Source organism: Galeopterus variegatus, unplaced genomic scaffold, assembly GCF_000696425.1.
Source record: "Galeopterus variegatus unplaced genomic scaffold, G_variegatus-3.0.2 Scaffold6566, whole genome shotgun sequence".
Lineage (NCBI taxonomy): Eukaryota > Metazoa > Chordata > Mammalia > Dermoptera > Cynocephalidae > Galeopterus > Galeopterus variegatus.
The window spans coordinates 54,278-75,717 of NW_007732677.1; the positions used below are offsets into that span (position 1 = coordinate 54,278).

Sequence of the window (21,440 nt, forward strand, 5' to 3'; positions counted from 1 at the left end):
TGGGTCCAAACAGCACTTGCCTGCTGGGAATTGGGTAGCTCCTGGAATGGTTCAAAGAGCCCTGGACTGTGAGTCAGGGGATCTGGGCTTTGATCTTGGTTCCACCAGTGCCTCGCTTTCTGGCCTTGTGTTTACCTTTTTTTGTCTTTTTTCGTGACCAGTAACGGGATCGCAACCCTCAGTGTTGCGCCCGTACCGCGACCGGCAACAGGATTGCAACCCTTGGTGTCACGCCCGCACCGCGCTCAGCCAGTGAGTGGACCGGTCTCTATATGGGATCCAAACCCTCGGCAGGAGCACCACCGCGCTCCCAAGCGCCGCACTCTACCGAGTGCGCCACTGGGCCAGCCCCTGGCCTTGTGTTTAAATCTTGACTCTGGCTAGAGCCAGATTGCGTGGATTCTGGTCCCAGCTCTGACACCTATTAGCTGGGTGACTTTGAGCCCACACTTTACCCCTCTGGTCTCACCCTCTGTATCTGCAGAATGGGGGTGATAAAGACACCCCACTCCCAGGCATGTGCCGACGATGACTGAGATAATGTGTGTAAAGCCCTTAATGCAGGTCCTGGCGCCTACGACGAACTCAGTTGGGATTAGTCTGTTTCAAAGGCCCACGTTTTCCTTGTCTATAAACTTAGGGCTTGGAGAGATGATTTCTGAGGTTTCTTCTTGCTTTGACAGTCAGTATTTGTGTTGTAACCAACAGAGCTGTAAGCACCAGCCTAGGTGAACTGAGCCTTTTCAGGACACATAAGTGAATGCCATGCTTCTGTTCCCAGCTTCCCTTCACGTATGCTTATTTCCTGATCTTTGCCAAAATGCCAGGAGAGGGGGTGGTCCCCATCCGCTAGGTGAAGAAACGGAGGCTCGGGAAGGGGAAGTGACTCGCCCAAGATTCCACACAGCAGGTGGTGGCGCTGGGCTGAGCCCCTGTTGGCCACACGCCCAGGCCTGTGTCACTGGACTGGGCTGGATGGACTCCCCTTCCCTACTTAGTTAAGTGCCCTGTTTCTCTGCTGCAGAATTCCAGAAGGAGGCTGAATCCGAGGGCAAGAAGAAGGGGAAGTTGAAGACCATGAGGGTGCTGAAGCTGCTGGGAAACAAGCGTGAGACCAAGAGCAAGTCCTCTGGGGACAAGAGCTAACAGCGAGGGAAGCCAGCTGTGGACTGTCTGCCTCCTGGATCAGCCCTTGGGCTGTGCTCCCTCGTGGGGCACCACCTGCCTCAGAGCAGTTGGGAGGAAAGATGACTTCAGGGAAGGAGCCTCTGGGTGACGGCCTCTCCCTCCTCAGGGTCCTCTGGCGGGGCTGGGCCAAAGAGTTTTCCTCCCTCTTCTCTGAGCTCCAGGCAGCTGTGATTCCTCCCTGCCCAGTCTGATTCTGAGGACTCTGGATGCTGTGACTGACCCAAGGGGCAGCGGCCGAGCACGTTCACTCCCTTGTCCCACCCAGCTGCTGCTGTGATGGGGCAGTTCCTTGGTCCTTCTTCCTCTCTGTACCACTTCCAGATGGGATTCTTAGCTGTCCAAGTCCTGCCATGGTAGCTCTCTGGCCCAGGTCTCCTGCCTCTGTAGGCTGCCCCTCTTGGCAGGCTGGCGAGTAGCACTTGGAGGTGCTGGCTTCTTCCTGCCCAGCCCTGGCTCCGAGCCTCTGCCCTCTTGTCTGGTGCAGGTGCCCTGAGTCTCAGTTTCTCCTTGCTCAGGAGCTCTACTTATGAAATCTCTAATTGAGTCTGAGTTAGTTACTGAATGGCCTGTGCTGTGCCAGACACGGATGGGCCTGATGGGCAAGTCCCTCCCTCCCTTCCTCTCTCAAAGCTCTAGGAGATGCCTCCTTCCTCTCCCCTTATTCTGCAGGAAACCTCGCTTTCTGTGACACAGGGCTGTGATGGCCATGCTGGGGTAGGTGGGTGTCCTCCACTAATTCCCCCCAGTGCTGAGCCCTCCAGGAAGGGCCTCTGGGAGGCAGTCCCTGGTTGCAGTTCCGGTTCCTGATTGTCAGCCTAGGGAGGGTGCGCTTCAAGTAGGTGCTAATTCTGGTTCTTTAACACATTGTAGTCTGGCCCCTAACTCAGGCTTTCCTCCACACCCCAGGTCCAGGGGATAGGGTCCATTCTGTTTGTGGTCATCACTAGTCTTGTCTCCTCTGTTTGTTCTCTCCCCAACCCATTCCCACCAAGGGACAGATGGCCACTTGCCCCAGTGGGATAGCTGTGGGAGAGGAGCGATGGGGATACCAGCTTTTCCATAGGGAATGTGCCCAGCAGTTTTTTGGTTGAAGCACTGTTTCTATAAGCTATCTCTGGGATGCCCCTAGGTCCCCCTTCCCTCCATGTACCTCTGGGAAAAGATTGCACTGTATTAATTCTTGAGGATTTTCCGCACCAACAATAAATGGAGACAACCTCATTTGCCAGTGCCTTGCGGTGTCGGGTCGCGTCTGCCTTCCTGCCTGCTTCTGCCCTGCCTCATGGCCAGGCATCTCTGGTTGCCCCAGAGGGTCTGGGGCCATGTTGGGGCTGTCAACTGGAAGGGACCTTGGCCCTGACTGCCTGCCATTGGACAGGATTCCCTTTCTCTGCAGGAAGAGGTGGCCTGCCTGCTCCTGTGTAGCCCCTGGTGGTTTCCTTCCCAATGTGCCTGTTGTCCTAGAGCTGGGGTTACCAACACCAAGGCCTTTCAGGGGCCAGGCAGGTAACATGTGAACCAGGCTGGGTGTAACCTGAAGGATGGCTGATGGCTGCCACAGTGTCAGGAGACAAGGGCAGTGGGGACAGAGGTGGATTGGAGTGTCTATGCATAGCCCAAGGGGTGTTCTCCCCCACTTAAGTCAGCTGTAACTGGTGGGAGTGAACATGGGCCCAGTACTGCCAGATCTTTTCCATTTTTCAAAAGAATCTGGAACTCCAGATTTTATATGTGTGTAATGTATTATTGTTGACAACGAATCTGATTTTAAATCAAGAGTAGGCTGATACGGTATTGTCAAAGGTGGGCTGAGTTTGTCTTAGGATTCTCTAGTTTGCAGCCTCTGGACAAGGGGATGGGACCTCCTAGGTGGAGGATGCTGTCCCCATCGTGTTGCACCCTCTGCCCTCAATTCTTGAGGTGTGTGGACACAGAGGCTTCCCATGGCTGTTCCTGAGCCGGCCCCTCATCTGGTCCTCTTCACTTCCAGGACCCTGTTTATTCTGCAAACCCAAACTTGGGTCATGTGACATGACAGGATTATTGACTCCTTCCAGGAGCAGGGGACAGCCCAGGAGGGTTGGTTAATATTTCCAAAACATGTTGGTGATTTATGGGGACAGAATACTGGAGAAGGTAGGGCTCATGGGTGTCAGATGCCAGAGGGAAGGGGACTGCTGTGCTGTGCATCAAGCCAGGGGTGGATGGGGCTGCTGTCCTTGTCAGAGGACTCTGGGCAGCCCTTTCAGGCAGGGCCTCACAGAAGCACCAGTGGAGCGGAGGCTGCAGGTTTTGCCCAAGGTCACACAAGCACTGCTGGGGTTGGAACTCCAGAGCCAGGCCCTTTCAGCCTTGTCTCTCCCGCCCCTTTGTGTTTCTTTGTGTAGGCCATGGGTTTAGTGGAAAGACATAAAGTTAACTTAATCCTCAGTAGGCTACTTGTTAGTTAAATGCACTTGGTTGTAGTAATTGGTGAGTCTTAGTTTTCACACAGGGATAGAAACTATCACAGAGGTTTGCTGAGATAGTTAACTGAGAGTGAATTTCAGTCCCTACCATAGCTCTGGCCACGGAGTTGGTCTCCATTTCCACTTGAAATATGCAAACAGGGGCCGGCCCCATGGCTAACTCAGGAGAGTGCAGTGCTGGTAGCGCCAAGTCTGTGGGTTCGGATCTTAGATAGGGATGGCCGGTGCACTCACTGGCTGAGCGTGGTGCGGACAACACCAAGCCAAGGGTCACGGTCCCCTTACCGGTCAAAAAAAAAAAAAAAGAAAGAAATACGCAAACAGGTAGCCAGAAACCATCTGTGCTTGATAAATTCTAACTCTTTGAGCAAATAAGCCTTATCCCTCTGAAAACAAAATGGTGTGCATCATGACACATGTTAAATGTGATTTATTGGCTAATTAATCACTGTGGTTAAACATTTCCAAGGCTATAAGAAGTCAAGTAAGGAGGTCCTAAGACGGGTAGGAAGAAAGGAATCATATTCATTCCCAAGTTCAGAAAACTAAGTGAGTAAGATGCACAAGGCTGGAGTTGGTGGGAAGAGGGCCAGCTGGATGCCCATAGACACACATCCGAGGCGATGAGATGTGGGCCTTGCTTTCACTGTGTCTGGGGCTCTTTCCCCTAGAAAAGACTTGAAGACTGTGTCTGTGACTGTGGGTCTCAGAGCCTCCAATGGCTGACCCAGCATCCCTGGGCAGTGTCTAGGGAGCTGTATATGCCCCGGGCACCTTAGGCCAGGGCAGTGCCGTGCGACCATTTGACATGACTGAAGGACAGTCTGGGTGGGCTGACGAGGGGTGGGCTCTGGTGGTCGAGGTTGGGCGCTACCCTGCCCCTGTCTCTGGAGACAGATTAAGTGGTGGCAAGAGCCTTCCTAAGTTCCTCACTCCTCTTGTGGTCAATGTCTTCCATTTCTCGTAGTTTCTGCAAAGGGCATCAGGGAAAGCTGGTGTCAGGAGCCACCACAGATGCGAGGTGGAGCTTGACTCCTGAAACCTGTCACCACAGCTGGCCCTTTGTTTCTCCTCACATCTTTTTCTCCACGCTCACGGTGGGCCCATCTGCTCCCCACTCCCTGGTTGTTTCTCCTACCTGGGAGATTTCAGTAAGGACAATTCCTCGGTACTGCCTGCCCTGTCCCAGGGCCTCCATATCAGCCAGGAACTCTTTCCTCTCCTGGATCTCCTTCACCACTGTACAGACAAGAGGGCTGTCAGTGCATGGGCAGAGGGGGCCGCCAGGCTCCTGCAGGGCACGGGCAGCGGATTGCCACTCTTGGGGAGAGAGAGACGTCTGTTGTCAAATAGTGTGTCCCACCTGTTGGCCCTCAGGGATAACCCTGCCCCATCCAATTCTGGGCCCCCTCCACACATCAGCCCCCCACCCCCCATCCAGTGGCTTACATTCGTCAAACCGGTCTAGCTCAGGAAATTATCATGACATCTTTCCAGGCCAATCCATTTATATATAACTTATTTTTTATAGTTATATGCTCGTGTTTAGAATGGATACATTATTTATCCAGCTAGTCTCCTAGTTTCAGAAATTCAGGTTGTTTCTAGGTTAAATTATCATGACATCTTTCCAGGCCAATCCATTTATATATAACTTATTTTTTATAGTTATACGCTCGTGTTTAGAATGGATACATTATTTATCCAGCTAGTCTCCTAGTTTCAGAAATTCAGGTTGTTTCTAGGTTTTTTTTTTTTTTTTTTAAAGATGACCGGTAACCACGCTCAGCCAGCGAGTGAACCGGCCATCCCTATGTGGGATCCGAACCTGGGGCCTTGGTGTTATCAGCACCGCACTCTCCCGAGTGAGCCACGGGCCGGCCCCTTGTTTGTTTTTTACTACTTCAAACAATGCTGTAATAAACATTCTTGTGCATCAAGTCTTTGGACTGGGGCTGTTATTTCTATAGATGGGGTGCTAAAGCTTTCTGTTTGGATGGCAGTAGACAGCTGTTCCTCCTGCTGTCCAGCCCCCGGGGTTCCTTCCCTAGCCCAGGCAAGTGTGTCACCTCCTATCTGGTCAATTGGCCTCTTCTCTCAACCGCCCTAAAGCCTAGCTTAGAGCAGCCTCCATCCACAGTTTGGATCTGGCCCTGTTTACCTTTTCCACCTTTCCAGCCTTCTACATCCATTCAGTGAATTCGTATTGAGCATCTACTCTGCCAGGCTCTGGACACTGGGGGAAAGTGGGAAGTAAGACAAAGTTCTGTCCTCCTGGCTTATGTCTGAGGTTGGGGTAGGGTAGAGGTGATAACAGGTAATATATACAGCATGTTGGATGGCTGGAGCATGGGGTGTGTCACAGGATTTAGTTTTAATATGGTAGCCAGGGAAGGCCTCACAAAGGTGACATTTGAGAAAATACTTGGGAGTGGTGAGGAGGCCAGCCCTGCAGATATTTTGGGGAAGAGCCTTCCAGGCAGAGGGAACAGCTGGAGCAAAGGCACTGAGGTGGAAGGATGCCTGGAGTTTCTAAGGAACAGCCATGAGGCTAGGGTGGCAGGAATGGAGTGAACAAGGGGGAGCAGAGGTCAGAGGTCACGGAGGCCTCTGGAAAGACTGGCGTTTAGTTTGTGTGAGATGGGAAGCCACTGGCGGCTTTTGAGCAGAGGACTGACCCTTTGGCTGCTGTTAAAAATCCAGTGTCTAGGGCCAAGGGCAGGGGCAGGGAGACCAGCTGTGAGGCTACTTAAGTACTGTCCTGGAGCGATGGTGGGAACCTGGGCCAGGTGGTGGCAGAGCAGCTGGGGAGAGGTGGTCAGGGTCACGATATGGTCTGATGGTCAAGCAGACAGGATTGCCAGTGGGTCGGATGTGGGGTTGGGAGAATGGGGGAATCGAGGATGGCTCCGGGGTGTCTATCCTGAGGAGCTGGAAGGATGGAGCTGCCATTACTTCCCACTAGCATCCCTCTTCTCGTACCCTCTACCTAGAGCCACGCCGCACCTTTGTCTCCTCCTGAAGAGATGCTGTGCTTCCACGAATAGCGCTTCTCCCCACTTCCCTCCCTATTTCTACCTCTTTCTTTGGCTCATTCTCAGCAAATAACTGCGACCTAAATAATTCTGGGTGCTTAGGTGAAGGAGGGGGAGTTGTGGCCTGCAACAAAATTTGAACTAAGCTGCAAACAACGAGTAGGATTTGGTTAAGAGGACAAAAGTTGAGAGGGAATTCTAGGAGAAGAAACCAACTCAACACCAAGGCTCGGAGGAAATTTTTCAAAAAAGAAAACTTCTAAGGAGAATTAAAACCATTAGGCAAAGTAGTTACTCATGTTAACCTAACCACTGATGCAATTAGTTGTTCAATACACATTTTTCCCCAACGCCCCTGTTCAATAAATATTGAGCACCTGTTCTAAGTGTCGGGGCTACTACTATCGTGAACAAGGCAGACATAGCCCTTGGTCTCGTGGTATTTTCTCTGAGTGGAATTTCTAGCACATTCTCTTTGTAGAAGAGGGACTACAAAGAAAATGCTGCAGGGGACACCAGGTTATTGGTAAATTGCTGGGTGTGGAGATTGAGTTATATGATTCAACTGTATCATGGCACCTGTCTTTGGCAGCCTGAGTTGTCCTTGTCCACAATGAGGAAGGCGATGTGACCCCTGACCTAGCCTGACAAGGCCTCCCTCCCCCAGCTGGTGCTGGACAGGCACTGCCAATATTCGCTTCTCACTCTCCCTTCCCCACACCTCTGTGGTTGATCAGATGTCCTCCTGATAGGCATGTTCTTTCTTTAGAGAAGACAATAACTTTAGGTAGATTCAAGTAAAACTCAGAGGCTCGGACCTTCTGGCATTCTCTCTCTTACAGGCAACTTTACAGGTCTCTGTTCTGACCCATTAAATGTTGATTCAACTAAATCACAAAAAGCAAGGTTGTTTTCAAGATTTTAGTGGGCACCTTGCTATTGTGCTCATGTACTTTTACTTTTTTGTTTTCCTTAAAAAGAAATAACACAATTATGTGGTGAGAGGTGAGCTGTGGAAAGGCTTTGTGTATTCTTTCTAAGTTGGAATTCACCCAATTATCTTGTTTCTGCTAGCTATGAATAAATAAAACTAGGAATAAGACACATACACATTTCCTTTGGAGGGCTCCTATGGTATGTGTGTAACAGGGAGGGATAGATTGCAGACACGATGGTGTGAGACTATTTTGGCTGGGCAGGAAGTTTGGGCCATGATCCCTTGAGAAGTTTGGCTAGAGCTGGACTGCAGTGGGCTTATGTTGTGCCAGGACCCATGTCTGGGAAGAAACAAAGGCCCCACAAGGTCAATTCCCCAGGACCAAGGGTCAGAAATACTATTCAATGTTTTTGTCTTTTTTTTTTTTCCTTTTTGTCTTTTTTCGTGACCGGCAACGGATCACAACCCTCAGTGTCGCGCCCGTACCGGACCGGGACCGGCAACGGGATCGCAACCCTTGGTGTTGCGCCCGCACCTCGCTCAGCCAGTGAGCGGCTGGTCTGTGGGATCCGAACCTGCACTCCCAAGCGGCACACTGTAGCAGTGCGCCACTGGGCTGGCCCCAATGTTTTTGTCTTTTGAAATGAAATCCCCTCTCCCTTAAAATGGAGGAGCATTAAAAAGGTGGCCCCGAATCCCTTTGTCCAGGAAGCCTCTGGGGACTGCCTCTTACTTTTCATGGTGTCCATGATGTGACGCTGCTGGAAGTTAGTCAACTTGGATTCCTTCATCATCACTGCAAGATAAAGCACTTCCATGAAGCCTTCTAGCCTGCAGGCAGATCCCTTCATCACGCCCTATTGAAATTTAGAATTGTATCACCTTGAACCCCCTTCTGCCCTCTCTCCCTTTCCTGCCTTTTTAAATTTTATTTATTTATTTATTTTTGGTGGCTGGGTGGTACAGGGATTGAACCCTGGACCTTGGTGTTATCAGCACCACACTCTAGCCACCTTTCCTGTTTTTTCTATAGCACTCATCACCACCTAAGTTCTCTATATTTTATTTATCTTCCACCATAACATTAGCTCTATGAGAACAAGAATTTTTGCTGTTTTTTCTTTTTTCTTTTCCCTCATTGCTGTATCCCCAGCATCTAGAACAGTGTCTAAAGCACATACGAGGCTTTAAAAATGTTTTCATTGAGTAAAGGAATGAATGGGTACTTTGTTCATTCATGTGCCAGGGGCTGGAGCTGCAATTGTGAGTCAAAACAGGCACAATCCCTGCCTGATGGAATTCACAATCTAGAAGGGTAAATATGACACTAAACTAAATATTTGACCACTGTGCCAAGTCCAATGAAGGAAAATGTATATTTGGTAGTGTGAGGGCACATAAGCGTTGGTCCTACTGTGGCGATAGTGGTGGGGAGGAGATAAGGCTTCCCTGAGAAAGTGTAAGTTAAAGAATGCATGGGAGTTAATTGTAAAATTCTTAAGTTCTTTGACTTTTGGTCCTTTGCAAGCTATAGGAGCACCCTGAACCTTCCTGAACCCCAGACTCCTTATCTGTAAAGGAAAACAGCAATTGCTAAACTACAGGTCGTGTAGGGGAGAAGTGAGTTACAAAGTGTGACTGTAACCACCGCTCTCCTCCTCGCGTCCTTTAACGCACTGACCTCTGAGCAGCTCGCAGGTCCCCGGGGTGTAAGTGACCGGCTTGGGGCAGCGCCAGAACACTGTTCCTTTGGTCACTGCCTCCACCCTCTCCTGTGATGCCATGGGAGGACCCTGAGGAGGGAAAGACACAATGACACACACCCTGTCTCGCAGCCCCCTTCTCTGCTCCCCCACGCCCAACACTCAGAAGTTTGGAAGCAGGTTGCAGAGAATCGTGACGTCGCCAGTTAATACTGCCACAGTGCCCGGTCCTCCTACCCAGACACACAGGCAGATACACACACACAGTCCTAATCCCGACTCGGCGCCTGTGCCAGGGAAGTCCCCTCGCGAGGAAGGAAGCGTTAAGATAGTCGTGGTCACAACAGTACCCACTGGGCGATGTGCCAAAATGGAAACCTCACCCTAAAGTCAGACCCCGTCTGGGTGCCCCCTCCCCACAGAGAGCGGCGGGTGGGCTCCCGGAAACGGTGACCTCGACTCTACAGCGGCACCCGCGCGGGTGCCCCGCGGGAATACAGTGTAATCTGGGTGACTAGTACCTGCAGCCAGCGGCTCCGGCTACCATGGTAACAAGCGCACGCCACCTGGCGCACGCGCGCCGTCGTCGCCCCGGCCAGCCTCCCGGAAGTAATTTCCTCTGGGTCACAGCGCAGGCGCAGGATTCGCGTGGCGCCGGCAGAGGCGGAAGTGCGCTCCTTAAGGGTTTCCGTGTGGACCTGGGTTGCTGAGCCCAGTGACTGGCGAGGGCGTCATGTCGGACAACGAGGACAAGTGAGTGCGGGAGCGGAGCGACCTTTGCGGGAGCCTCGGAAGGGGCGGGGGAGCTGGGGCCTGGGTCGAAAGTGGCTGGGGCCTTGCGTCCGAGGACAGTGTCTGAGGAGGCTGGGGTCCCCGGGGGCTCGCGGAGCTGGAGAAGGGAAGGATAGGGACCCAGGGGCATAGACCGGGCCAGAGCCTGGGCACAGAAAGGCCCAGGCTTGAGGGGCCGGAGAGGATCAGTGAAGGTTTCTTTCAGCGAACTTTCTACTGAGTGTTGTAATGAGAGTATTGAGATCAATTAGGTATAGCCCTGCTCTCCAGCTGCTCACTTTCTGGAAGAGGCGGCGGGCCCATAAGCAGATAAGCCGGGGACGTGTGATGTTTACGTATTAGAAGCGTGTAGTATAAGTATCCAGAGCAAGGTCTGGCGTAGCTTTACCGGTGGTAAAAGGCTGGAAGGGTTGCATTAACCTAGGTGAGAGAAGGCAGTGGCTTGTACTAGGGTAATAGTAGTAGAGGTGCTCAGAAGTGCTTTGGGGGCCGGCCCGGTGGCGCACTGGAGAGAGAGTACGCCGCTTGGGAGCGTGGTGGCGCTCCCGCCGAGGGTTCGGATCCCATGTGGAGACCGGTTCCCGCTCACTGGCTGAGCGCGGTGCGGGCGCAACACCGAGGGTTGCGATCCCGTTACCGGTCAGTAAAAAAGACAAAATAGGAAAAAAAAAAAAGTGCTTTTGAATTCTGGAGATACTTTAAAGGTAGAGCCCAAAAGATTTCCTGATAGATTGGATGTGGTGTGAGAAGAGAGATCTATTCTGAAGATAAAAAATTGGGAGTTGTGGGATCACCGGGAGAGTAAGTGTCAGGAGAGAAGAGGAGGTGACCAGTGACTGAGCTTTAGAGAATTCCAACATTGAGTGCTTGGGGAAAAGAGGAGAAACCAGCAAAGACCGACATGGAGCAGCCAGTGAGGTGGAGGGACACCATGAGAGTAAGGTGTCTTTACAGTCGGTGAGGAGAGTGTGGGCCGTGGGAGGGATGGCCTAGTGTGCCAACCGATAGATTGGATTTGGTAATGTGGAGATCATTAACAAACAAAAAGAGTGGTTTTGATGGAGCTTTGGGGATGAAAGTCTTACTGGAATGAAATTACAACAGAATGGGGAGAGGAACTGGAGACAGTGAGGATGAACAGCTCTTTCACAAGTTTTGCTCCAAAGGGGAGCATGGAATTAGGGCTGTGTGGGGAGGGAAAAGAGAAGTAAGTTTTTTTAAAAGGGGAGATAAGTACACGTTTAAATGCTGATAGGAGTGATCCAGTAGAGGGAAATAGTAATGATGAGTGAGTCATAGTAAAAATTTGGGGGAAGATGGGTGAGACTGAAGGAGTAAATGGAACACAAGTTTGATTCACTCCAGTAGATATTTATTGAGTGCCTCCTACATATTGGGTGAGGCACAGATCTCTGCCCTCTTGATTCTAGTAAGTTGTGCTCTAACTAACTGATCTCTTCTTGTCCAGTTTCGATGGTGATGACTTTGATGATGTGGAGGAGGATGAAGGGCTAGATGACTTGGAGAATGCTGAAGAGGTCAGTATTTAACCTCGGGCTTCCACCTCTGCAGCCCAAGCTGCCAAATAGCCTGGCAGGTGATAATTACCAGAATGCATCTGCCTCTTGTTTGTGGTCAGGTTCCTTGCCATAAATATCCCCAGTTAGAGTGAGCAGTATTCCAGTCCCGGGTAGTGGAGCAGCCCTGCAGGTGGGCCTGAAGGCTTTTGTAAACATCACCTTTACTCATTCAGCAGACACTGTTGAGTGTTTATGTGCCATGTGCTGTGCAGGGGGGAGCTACATAGGGAGCAAGGAAGAGCGTGGCCTGGGGTCAAGCTCGAGAGGTGAGCAGGGCCCAGATCAGGAAGGATTTTGAAGACTAAAGACAGTGGGAAGCCACTGACAAGTTTTGAGCCAGAGAGTGGCATAATTGTTTACATTTCATTTTATTTATTTATTATTTATTTTTTTATTAATATTCTTTTACATTCTATGATGTTGTTGAAGAGTAGTTGGGAGGGAGGGGAGAGGGGTTGGGGAAAGAAATGGGATGGAAGAAGGAGGAAGGAGGAGGGGCGGGATTGAGGCCTGTGGCACCCCCCTCATTCCCACAAGGAAGACTGGGGGGCTTCCAGCGGTGGTTTGGCCATTGCCGAGCTGGGTCCAGATGTCAGGGGGGTGTGGCCAAAGCCCTCCCCTCCCATCACCCAGCTCAGGAGCCTGGGGCCTTTGCTGTGGCTTGGTGGTCATCGCTGGAGTGATTGTGCCTGTTGGGGGTGTGTGGCTGCGGCCCACGGCCCCACCCTCCGGGTTGTGGGTGTCAGGGGTCATGGCTGGGGCCTCTAGCCCTCCCTGCCTTCTGGCTTGGTAGCCCAGGAGGCTTCTGGTCCTTCTAGGTGTTATAGGCGTTCTTTGGTGTAATGAGATTTTTACTAGTTAATATCAAACTTTGTCTCTGGTTGTGTGTACTTTGTTTTTTCTTTAAGTTCTGTGTTGGATTATTTGCTGTTCCCACCCCTTAAACTCTGCACTGGAACTAATTTATTGTCCTTTGCTTACTTCTAAAATGAGGGAACTTCTTGTGGAGACCAGTACTTCAGCTCTGTGGTTGAGCTAAATTATTGCTTTGCTGCTGATTCTCTAGGGAAGGCTTTTTGTGCAGCTCAGGTTTTAATGGTTAACTTTATAGGTACTTCTGGGTCTAGTAATATCTGGTGCACCTGGGTTGTGTATAAACTCTGGTCTGGGCCTGAGTCTTTTCATCAAACTGCACCCCATGCAATTCTATATTCCTGACCAATCTCCTCTGAGTGATCCTACGCTGATGGGGGGCAGATGAGCTGTCCTTGCTGTGTCCCAGTGTTCCCCTAGTGGGCCCGTCTCCCCTGGTGCCCATGCTCCAAATACTTCCCATGGGTTGGGCCATGCACCAGTCCCTTGTGATGACTCACCAGCCTCTGAGTGGCTCCTTTTTTTCAGTTGTTGTGGCTCCTCATTCCTATGTGGATCCATGGGAACCCTATTAGTGGTCTTGCTGTCCTGGGGGCCACCAAGGCCCTCTTCTCCCCTGTTGCCTCCAGTCAAATTCATCTGAAGGGCACAGCTGCAGCTTTGGCAAGCTCCTGCTCCATGCGCTCAGCAGTTCCAGCCTGGAAGCACCCAGGATTCAAAATGATCAGAGCGGTCCTTTCTTTCTCTCATGTGGCTTCTCCTGCCTTTGTGCACTCCGTAGGTCTCTCCTCCTCTTTGCCTGAGCTCTAGTGGCCCCACCTGGGCTGTCGTTGCTTTTTTGTATTTGTAAATTGGTTGATTTGTGGGAGAGAGAGACGCTGGGGACTGTCTATTCCACCATCTTGACCGGAAGTCCCAGTTTACATTTTAGATAGTGCATTCTGGCTTCAAGAATGAGGAATGGTTGGAGAGGCGCAAGAGTGAAAGAGAGACACCAATTAGGGAACTCTTATGGACCTCCAGGTGAGAGACCCGTGGCTTGGACGTGGGTGCTGGTAGTGAAGGTGATGAGAAGACAGAGGAAAGGTATTTTGCTGGATTAGATGTGGGGCTGAGATATAGTAGGAGAGGAGAAGGATGACTTCAAGGTTTCTGGCCTGAGCAGTTAGGTGGATGGGTTGCTAACTCTGTGAATAAAGTAGGGCCTTCTGTCCTGTGTGTGTGATGGAGGAGAAGTATGTATGTCTCCTGGAGAAAGAGATCCTGTGATTTTTTTAGGCTGGGAAGCTGAAGTCCTTCTTTTCTTTCTTCTGTCCTGTGTGTGTGATGGAGGAGAAGTATGTATGTCTCCTGGAGAAAGAGATCCTGTGACTTTTTTAGGCTGGGAAGCTGAAGTCCTTCTTTTCTTTCTTTTTTTTTTTTGGCGGCTGGCCAGCCCAGGGAACTGAACCCTTGACCTTGTTGTTATAAGCACGCCCTAACCAGCTGAGCTAACCAGCCAGCCCCGAAGCATTTCTTTTTGGATTTCCTCTGTTGCATGCCACTCTCAGATTCACTTGAGTCAGAAGCCTCCCTGTCCGTTCTTCTGGTCCCCTTCCCCTCCCTGTCTTGTTGATTCTGTCTCCTAGATGTGGTTCAGTTTTGGCTCCGTTTCTCCACTCCCGGTGCCTCAGCTGGGTTAGATCTCATTGCTTTTCACCCACATTCCTGTAGAAATCGTGTAACTGGTTTCCCTGCCTTCAGTCTCCACTTTGCTGTTATGCAGCCAGAGTTATCTTTCTTACCTGCCCACATGATCGATTACTACTGGTTTTCTTAAATGGTCTCTCTGCTTCTGCCCTTACCCCCTACAAAATATTCTCAACAGAGTATTCCGAGTGAGCCTTTTAAGTCTTAAGTCAGATTGTTTCTTTCCTCTACTTAGGGCCCTCATCAGTGGCTTCCCATCTTACTCAGAGTAAATGTGAGAAAGATGTATGAGGTCCTCCATGATTTGGCCACCTGCTCCATCTGTGACCTTATCTCTTCTTCCTGTCCCTGTTCATGCCAGGCAGTCTACCCCTTAAGACCTTGTTCACGCTGTTCCTCTAACAGGGATGCTTTTCCCTTAGATACACACATGGCCTGCTGCCTCATCTCCTACACGTCTTAGGTGGTCCAAGTCCTTCAGCTTCTTAGATGGTTCAAGTGCCACCTAAATGAGGCCTTGGTGACCATCCTATTTAAAATTGTGGCATTCTTCCCTTCCTCCCTCACTACCACTATAGCATTCTCTGTCTTTTCTGTCGTTTTTTTTGTTTTGTTTTTTTACTTGTAAATATTTTCTCTGTCTTCTTTGTTTTTACATTTATTTTTTTACTTACTATTTTCCTTATTGTTTATCAGTTCTCATTATAATGTAAGCTCTGTAGGGGAAATAATTTTTATCTGTCTTATTCACTGCTTTGTCCCAAGCACTTAGAACACTATCTGACATATAGTAAGCACTCAATCAACATTTGTTGATTTAATTTTTTATTTATTACAGATTTGATTCTTCTGCCTGTAGTCCTGTATGCACCTTTTGCTCTTCTTTTTTTTTTTTTTTAAAAAGATGACCGGTAAGGGGATCTTAACCCTTAACTTGGTGTTGTCAGCACCATACTCTCCAAAGTGAGCTAACCGGCCATCCCTATATAGGGATCCGAACCCATGGCCTTAGTGTTATCAGCACCACACTCTCTCAAGTGAGCCACAGGCCAGCCCCACCTTTTGCTCTAATTATACTCCACAATTAGTTGTCCAGTCCTGTTATGGTCTCTTCCTCCTCTGTGCCTTTGTACATATAATTCAGCCTGCTTGGAATATTTTTCCCTTCCTTGTTGGCTTGGCAGCTCCTACTCATCCTTCTAGATGAGCTCAGGTCTCATCTCTGGACAGTCTTTTTTTTTTTTTTTTTTTTAAAAGATGACCGGTAAGGGGATCTTAACCCTTGACTTGGTGTTGTCAGCACCACGCTCACCCAGTGAGCTAACCGGCCATCCCTATATGGGATCCGAACCCGTGGCCTTGGTGTTATCAGCACCGCACTCTCCCGAGTGAGCCACGGGCCGGCCCAGTAATTGTTAAATATGTGAATATGTGACTATACCTACCTTCAATGAGGAATATCATCCCTGCCTCATAAAGTTATTGTGAAGATTAAATGATGTGTGAGGGCCGGCCCGTGGCTCACTCGGGAGAGTGTGGTGCTGATAACACCAAGGCCCCGGGTTCGGATCCCATATAGGGATGGCCGGTTCGCTCACTGGCTGAGCGTGGTGCTGACAACACCAAGTCAAGGGTTAAGATCCCCTTACCGGTCATCTTTTAAATGAGGTGTTAGTAAGCAGTCACATGGTCCGTGGCATGCAGTAAGCATTAATGGGGGTGATAATGGTGGCGGTGATCATTGTCATCATTACCCTCCCATCCCACCCAGAAAATGCACCCTGAGATTTTCCCTCTTTTTTGTCTTGGTGTCCAGGAGGGCCAGGAGAATGTCGAGATACTTCCCTCTGGGGAGCGGCCACAGGCCAACCAGAAGCGAATCACCACACCGTACATGACCAAGTATGAGCGGGCCCGTGTGCTGGGTACCCGAGCTCTCCAGATCGCGTGAGTGTGTGCCCCTTCACTGCTTCTCTATCAGGCCACAGTGAGCCCCCAAGCCGCTGATCCTGTCCAGCCTTGCACCTGAAAACAGACTCTCCCTGCTCTCACATTATAAACAAAGGTGGTGCTGTCTCTGTGTGCTGGGCATTGTGCTATATCCCTGCCCTCAGGGAGCTCGTGATCTAATAGGAGAAATAGGACCTGAACATCTGAGAGGTCAAATAATAGTACAGGAGAAAAGTAACAAAAAAAACAGGACTCGATGATTGCCTGTCAGGTTAGTGAAGCAAAAAAGGCTTGTGAATTCAGAGTGCCCTAAATCATTGTGTGCTGGTGGGGGGGGGGGGGGGCATTATGGCAGCACCCATCTAGCTTGTGGTGGCTCTTGACATGAGGTAGACTGTGGCCAGCCCAGTGGCGAGGGGAGGGCCCTCCACTGTGCTGCTTGAGATGGGAAAGCACAGAGTAGTGTCTGGCTTCTGGGGATTCGAAGATTGGCAACCTTTCCTTTCTCTCCTAAGTTTGGAAGAATAACAAGATTCAGGAGATGGACAGTAGATAGGTGGAGATCCAAATGTTGGATGATTGCTGATCACCTAGTTAGCCACAGTAGCGCAGGCCTCCAGGTGCCTGCTGAGGTTGTGGGCAAGACCGGAAAGCACCCTCTGCTGGCAGGTGCCATTGAGAAAGCAGGGACTCTCAAAGAGGCTGGGCCACAGATGCCTGCTTTTTTCCCCTAGGCTCACCTGTCAGATAAGTTACTACTACTTCCTGGGAAGGAGTAAATGAGGGACAGAGAGGGCAGGAGGGTTAGTGTTGCTCTAATGGAAGGTCCTCCAGAGGGAACCATAAGGCCGAGGAAAGGAGTCTCTACCCCAGACTTCTGATAAGCTGGTGCAGGAAATGGCAGGTATCTGGAGGAGGTGGACTAATGTAGGGAATAATAGAGATTAGTCTAGAAAGAAAAGCTGGGGCCGGATTTATAGAGTCCTTCCTGATGGAGGGACAGCGCTGCTGTCTGTGTATTCCCCTCCCTGGTGTTCACATAGCGTTTGACTTTTCTCCAGTCCTGTGGGGTGAAGAGGACTGCCATGTCTACCTTGATAAAGGGTCTTATGGGCCGCAACACTGTTCTATCCATTCCTCGGTCATGGGTCTCTCTTCAGCCTGCTTGTACTCCTTGTTCTTCCTGGCAAAATAAGAGCCACACTTATATGACATCTTTTGGTACTAGTGGGGTCAGGATCCTCTTGGCTTGCTTCATCACTTATGGTAGCCACTAGCTGCATGTGGCCATTTAAGTAACATTAAAAAAATTGAAAATTTAGTTTCTGTCTTACTAGCCACGGTTCGAGTGCTGAGTAGCCCCATGAGGCTAGTGGATAGCACAGATACAGGACATTTCCCTCATTGCAGAGCATTCTATGGGGCACATTCATCTAGGCTAAAAATGGTTCAGCAGGAAGAAGAATTCCTAAATTATTTTTCAAACAGACTGCTTATATGCAAGCTAGACAGTCTTTTAGCACTGCGTGAGACACTGTGCTAACCTGTTGGGGATGCAAAGATGATTAAAGATGTAATCCGCAGTCCTCCAGGTGTTTTCTTGTGGAGGAGATGGACCTGTGCAGATACCCAGAACACAAGGCAGATGCTGGTGCTGCTTTACAAACTGTACAAAAAAGGAGAGAGGGGAGTGATTGCAGGGAATGGGGTGGGGGACTGGGAAAGCTTGATGAAGAGATTAGCATTCCAGCAGAGACAAATACAGGGACTTGGTTTCGTGGGTGTCCCAAGTGCTAGAAACAGTACAAGGAAAGGAACAGTAGGATTCAGGCAGGTGTTGATTGTGGTAGGAAATGGCAAGTAGCTTGAGGCACAAGACTGGAATAGATGTCACTAGTCCCTTGAATGACAAGCTCAGAAGATTGGAGTTTATTTGGGCGGGCGTTGTGGAGCACTTAAAGGTTTTGAGGCCGACATCCAGACCAGTCATAAGACCAAGTGTCCTGTTTTTCTTGGGGAGCAAGGCATGCCCCAACTTAGTCCAGTCTGTAGTAGTCCTTCCGAGTAAGAGATATGGTGCCATTTGCTTGTTCCATGCCTGCTGTTAAGCCCTTGGATAGCCAGACTGTATTGTATCTTATTCCTAGCACTAGGCTTGCGACCCTGCACTTAGTAGGTGCCGAACAAACATTGCTTGGGTAGGTTTTGGATGAAGTTTCAGTGTGCTTCATTAGCACCACCTGGTGGCTGATGCTGTTTGTGACATCCATTTCCTAACTGGATGGTTGACGTGTTTATTTGTGGAGGCCATGGTGCAAGAAAAATTATTTAAGGGCACACTCTTGCACTTTGCACAACGCATGCACATGGCAGGTGCTGGATGAATGAATACCTTTGAATTATTATATCACAAAAGAAGAGAAAAGCATTTTGTCACATTCTTCAAAGTCATATTTTGAGAACATTTAAATACTTAGTATATAGGGAAAGTTAAGCACTTGGTCTCTGCCCTTGGGAAATTTTCGGGCTTTTGGTAGGAACAGAAATCAGAATTAATTAATTAATTAATTAATTAATCTATCCATCCATCTGTCTAATCTATCCATCTGTCTATCTATCTATCTATCATCTATCTATCTATCTATCTATCTATCTATCTATCTATCTATCTATCTGTCTATCTATCTATCATTTGTTTATTTATTTAAAAAGATGACCAGTAAGGGCATCTTAACCCTTGACTTGGTGTTGTCAGCACCAGGCTCTCCAAAGTGAGCCAACTGGCCATCCCTTTATAGGGATCTGAACCTGTGGCCTTGGTGTTATCAGCACCGCACTCTCCCAAGTGAGCCACGGGCCGTTTATTAAAACCGGAATATTTAGTAAGATTTAATATTTATTAAAACTGGAATATTACTAAATATTCCAGTTATTAAACCAGAATATTTACTAAGCTGGTGGATTTCAGACTGGCTAACTCAAATCCATGTGGGCAGCTTTGGAAATGCAGATTCTCAGGCCCCTTCACTAGAGATTCTATTCAGAGGGTCTGGAGAAGGACCCAGGAACCTGTATTTTTAGCATGTTTTCCTGGTAATTCTGGATCCATTAGTGTAAACTTGAGCTGGAATGATCAAGGTGGCTTCCTAGAGGAGGTGGGCCTAGAATTGGCATCCCCTTGTTTGTTTTTGGAGCCTTTGCTGTGGGCCAAGCATGTGCTAGGGGCTGGGCCCCCATGGTGAATCACATGTAGTCCTGGGCCCCCAGGAGCTCATGGTCTAATGTGGAAAACTTCCAAACAAGTAGTTAACAGTCTAGTGAGATTGGTGCCAAGAGAAGCATGTGCAAAATGAGTTGGCATATGGAAGATTCAGGCTTGTGGGGAGAGGGAGAGCTTGTGAGAGGACACAAAAGGGAAACGACATGATATGTCCAGGGAACCATGCATAGCTTGGTGTTGTGAGAATGTGAGGTAAATACAGGGAAGTAGCATGAGAAGGTGCTAGAAAGGTGAACAGGGACCAGACTGGCCTGATGGTCATGGGGAGTTATAAAAGGGTTATAAGCAGGTGAGCATCCTGACCACAGCCCTGTGTTGGGGGCTGGAAGAATGGGACCTGCAGGGGTGCTGCTGTGATAGAGAAGGAAAATGAGTCAAGCTGGGCTCTGTGGCTGGGCTCGTGGGGTTGGATTGGAGCAGTCAGAATGGTGGGCCTTCACACACGCCACCCTCTCTTGCCGGGATACTCTGCCGTGGTGCTGGGCTCAGGAGTCTGCGATAGGCTCTGGAGAAGGTCTCTGGCAGTGCCCCTGCACACCGCTCCCTCCCACCTGCCTACCTAGAAGGAGACCTTTCTAGGTGAGGACCAGGATGCCAACTCCATCTTCACTGCCTGTTGGGCCCTTCTCCCTATGCTTACAGTCTCCCCCAACACCTGTCCCTGTCCTTACAGGATGTGTGCCCCCGTGATGGTGGAGCTGGAGGGGGAGACAGATCCTTTGCTCATTGCCATGAAGGAACTCAAGTAAGTCTCCCAGATTGTGGTTCACTCCTCACAGCCCTGGGAGGCATCTCCTGGGCTCTCTGTGGCATCCTCCTTTCCCACTTCCCTGGCTGGGGAAGTTGAACTTGTTCCTGTAGATCTTAGTTCATCTAGGAGTCAGCTCACCAGGAGAGATGGGGCAGAAGGAGAAGGGGGCAGGCAAAGGGGGAGGGCATTGATGAGACATGGACCTCTCCTGGCTGTCGGAATTTCCCTGCTTCTGCCGTAGGAGGCCTTACCAACATCCCCCAACTCTTCCCCCTCCTCCGTACAGCTTTTGGATGGCAGAGCCCCTCCAGACCCTCTGTCCCACATTCTAGGATGCAGAAACTTTCTTGTTATTATAATTCCTTTCCTACAAAGTACATTCATCAGTCCCAAGAGGCTGCTCCTAAGACTTCTCTGCTCACATTTTGCACAGTGTTTCTTCTGCTGCAGAGCTGGGGTTACCAGGCCTCAAGTACTTGTGACTTCTTCCCTATCACAGGGCCCGAAAGATCCCCATCATCATCCGCCGCTACCTGCCAGATGGGAGCTATGAAGACTGGGGAGTAGATGAGCTCATCATCACCGACTGAGCCGGAATCATCTTCCTGACCTTGCCCCACGCCCAATTTCTATTCTAACTTTATACATGTAAATAAACTATTTAGCTTTCAGCCCCATCCGCCTCCAGCTGTCTGCCTTGCCACCACCTGCTTCCCTTTTACTACCCTGCATGCACCTAGCACAGTGGCCCTGTGACTGTCAGCTCTTTAAGAAGTACCAGGGGCCCTTAGGCCCTGTGGATCCCCCGCATCCCCTCCCACCATCTCCCTGTTCACCAGAGCAAAGACTGCTGCAGGGGAGACACCTCAGCTGCCTTCCCAACAGACAACTGAGTCTTTGTGCCCAGGGAGCTGGTTGCCACGGAAACCCCCAATTTCCTTTCCAGTGGGGACTGGTTGCAGGGGCTTCTCCCTTCTCAGGAGTATCACAGAGCAGGTCTCATCAAGCCACCTATTGTTTCCTAAGGACCTGCCTCGAGCCTCTTATCGTGGGCTCAGATCCCCTTTCAGGAGCAGTGCCCCAGCAGGAAGCGTGGGGTTGCAGTGATCTCCCACCCTCCCCAAGCACAGCAAGTTAGCAGCTGGCAGCTGGGGCAAGGACCAAGCACCTGCCCACCCCTGCTCCCGTTCTGTC

General features: G+C 50.0%; 3 protein-coding genes across 4 annotated transcripts in view; 2 read left to right on the top strand and 1 right to left on the bottom strand.

The window, feature by feature from the left end:
- MICALL1 (MICAL-like 1) overlaps nt 1–2,419 on the top strand; it is a 30,019-nt gene extending 27,600 nt beyond the window's left edge. The window contains exon 17 of the mRNA XM_008591020.1: nt 1,025–2,419. Coding sequence (XP_008589242.1) covers nt 1,025–1,146 — 122 coding nt within the window. The 3' untranslated portion in view covers nt 1,147–2,419. The remainder of the gene's footprint in view (nt 1–1,024) is intronic.
- A 1,649-nt stretch (nt 2,420–4,068) lies between these two features.
- On the bottom strand, nt 4,069–9,418 carry LOC103606421 (chromosome unknown open reading frame, human C22orf23). The gene is made up of 5 exons (XM_008591021.1): nt 9,310–9,418; nt 8,243–8,424; nt 5,106–5,124; nt 4,795–4,895; nt 4,069–4,626 (listed from the first exon to the last, which is right to left on the bottom strand). Exons 1-5 carry the CDS (start codon nt 9,410–9,412, stop codon nt 4,555–4,557), a joined length of 477 nt encoding a protein of 158 aa, XP_008589243.1. The 5' UTR covers nt 9,413–9,418; the 3' UTR covers nt 4,069–4,554.
- Nucleotides 9,419–9,996: 578 nt separating this feature from the next.
- Nucleotides 9,997–20,923, top strand: POLR2F (polymerase (RNA) II (DNA directed) polypeptide F). 2 transcript variants are annotated; one of them, XM_008591018.1, is made up of 5 exons: nt 9,997–10,084; nt 11,592–11,661; nt 16,082–16,212; nt 20,169–20,240; nt 20,746–20,923. In XM_008591018.1, exons 1-5 carry the CDS (start codon nt 10,065–10,067, stop codon nt 20,834–20,836), a joined length of 384 nt encoding a protein of 127 aa, XP_008589240.1. In that variant the 5' UTR covers nt 9,997–10,064; the 3' UTR covers nt 20,837–20,923. The 2 variants fall into 2 exon arrangements, with proteins under 2 accessions (XP_008589240.1, XP_008589241.1); XM_008591019.1 differs by having other exon boundaries at nt 20,680–20,768.
- Nucleotides 20,924–21,440: the final 517 nt, after the last annotated feature.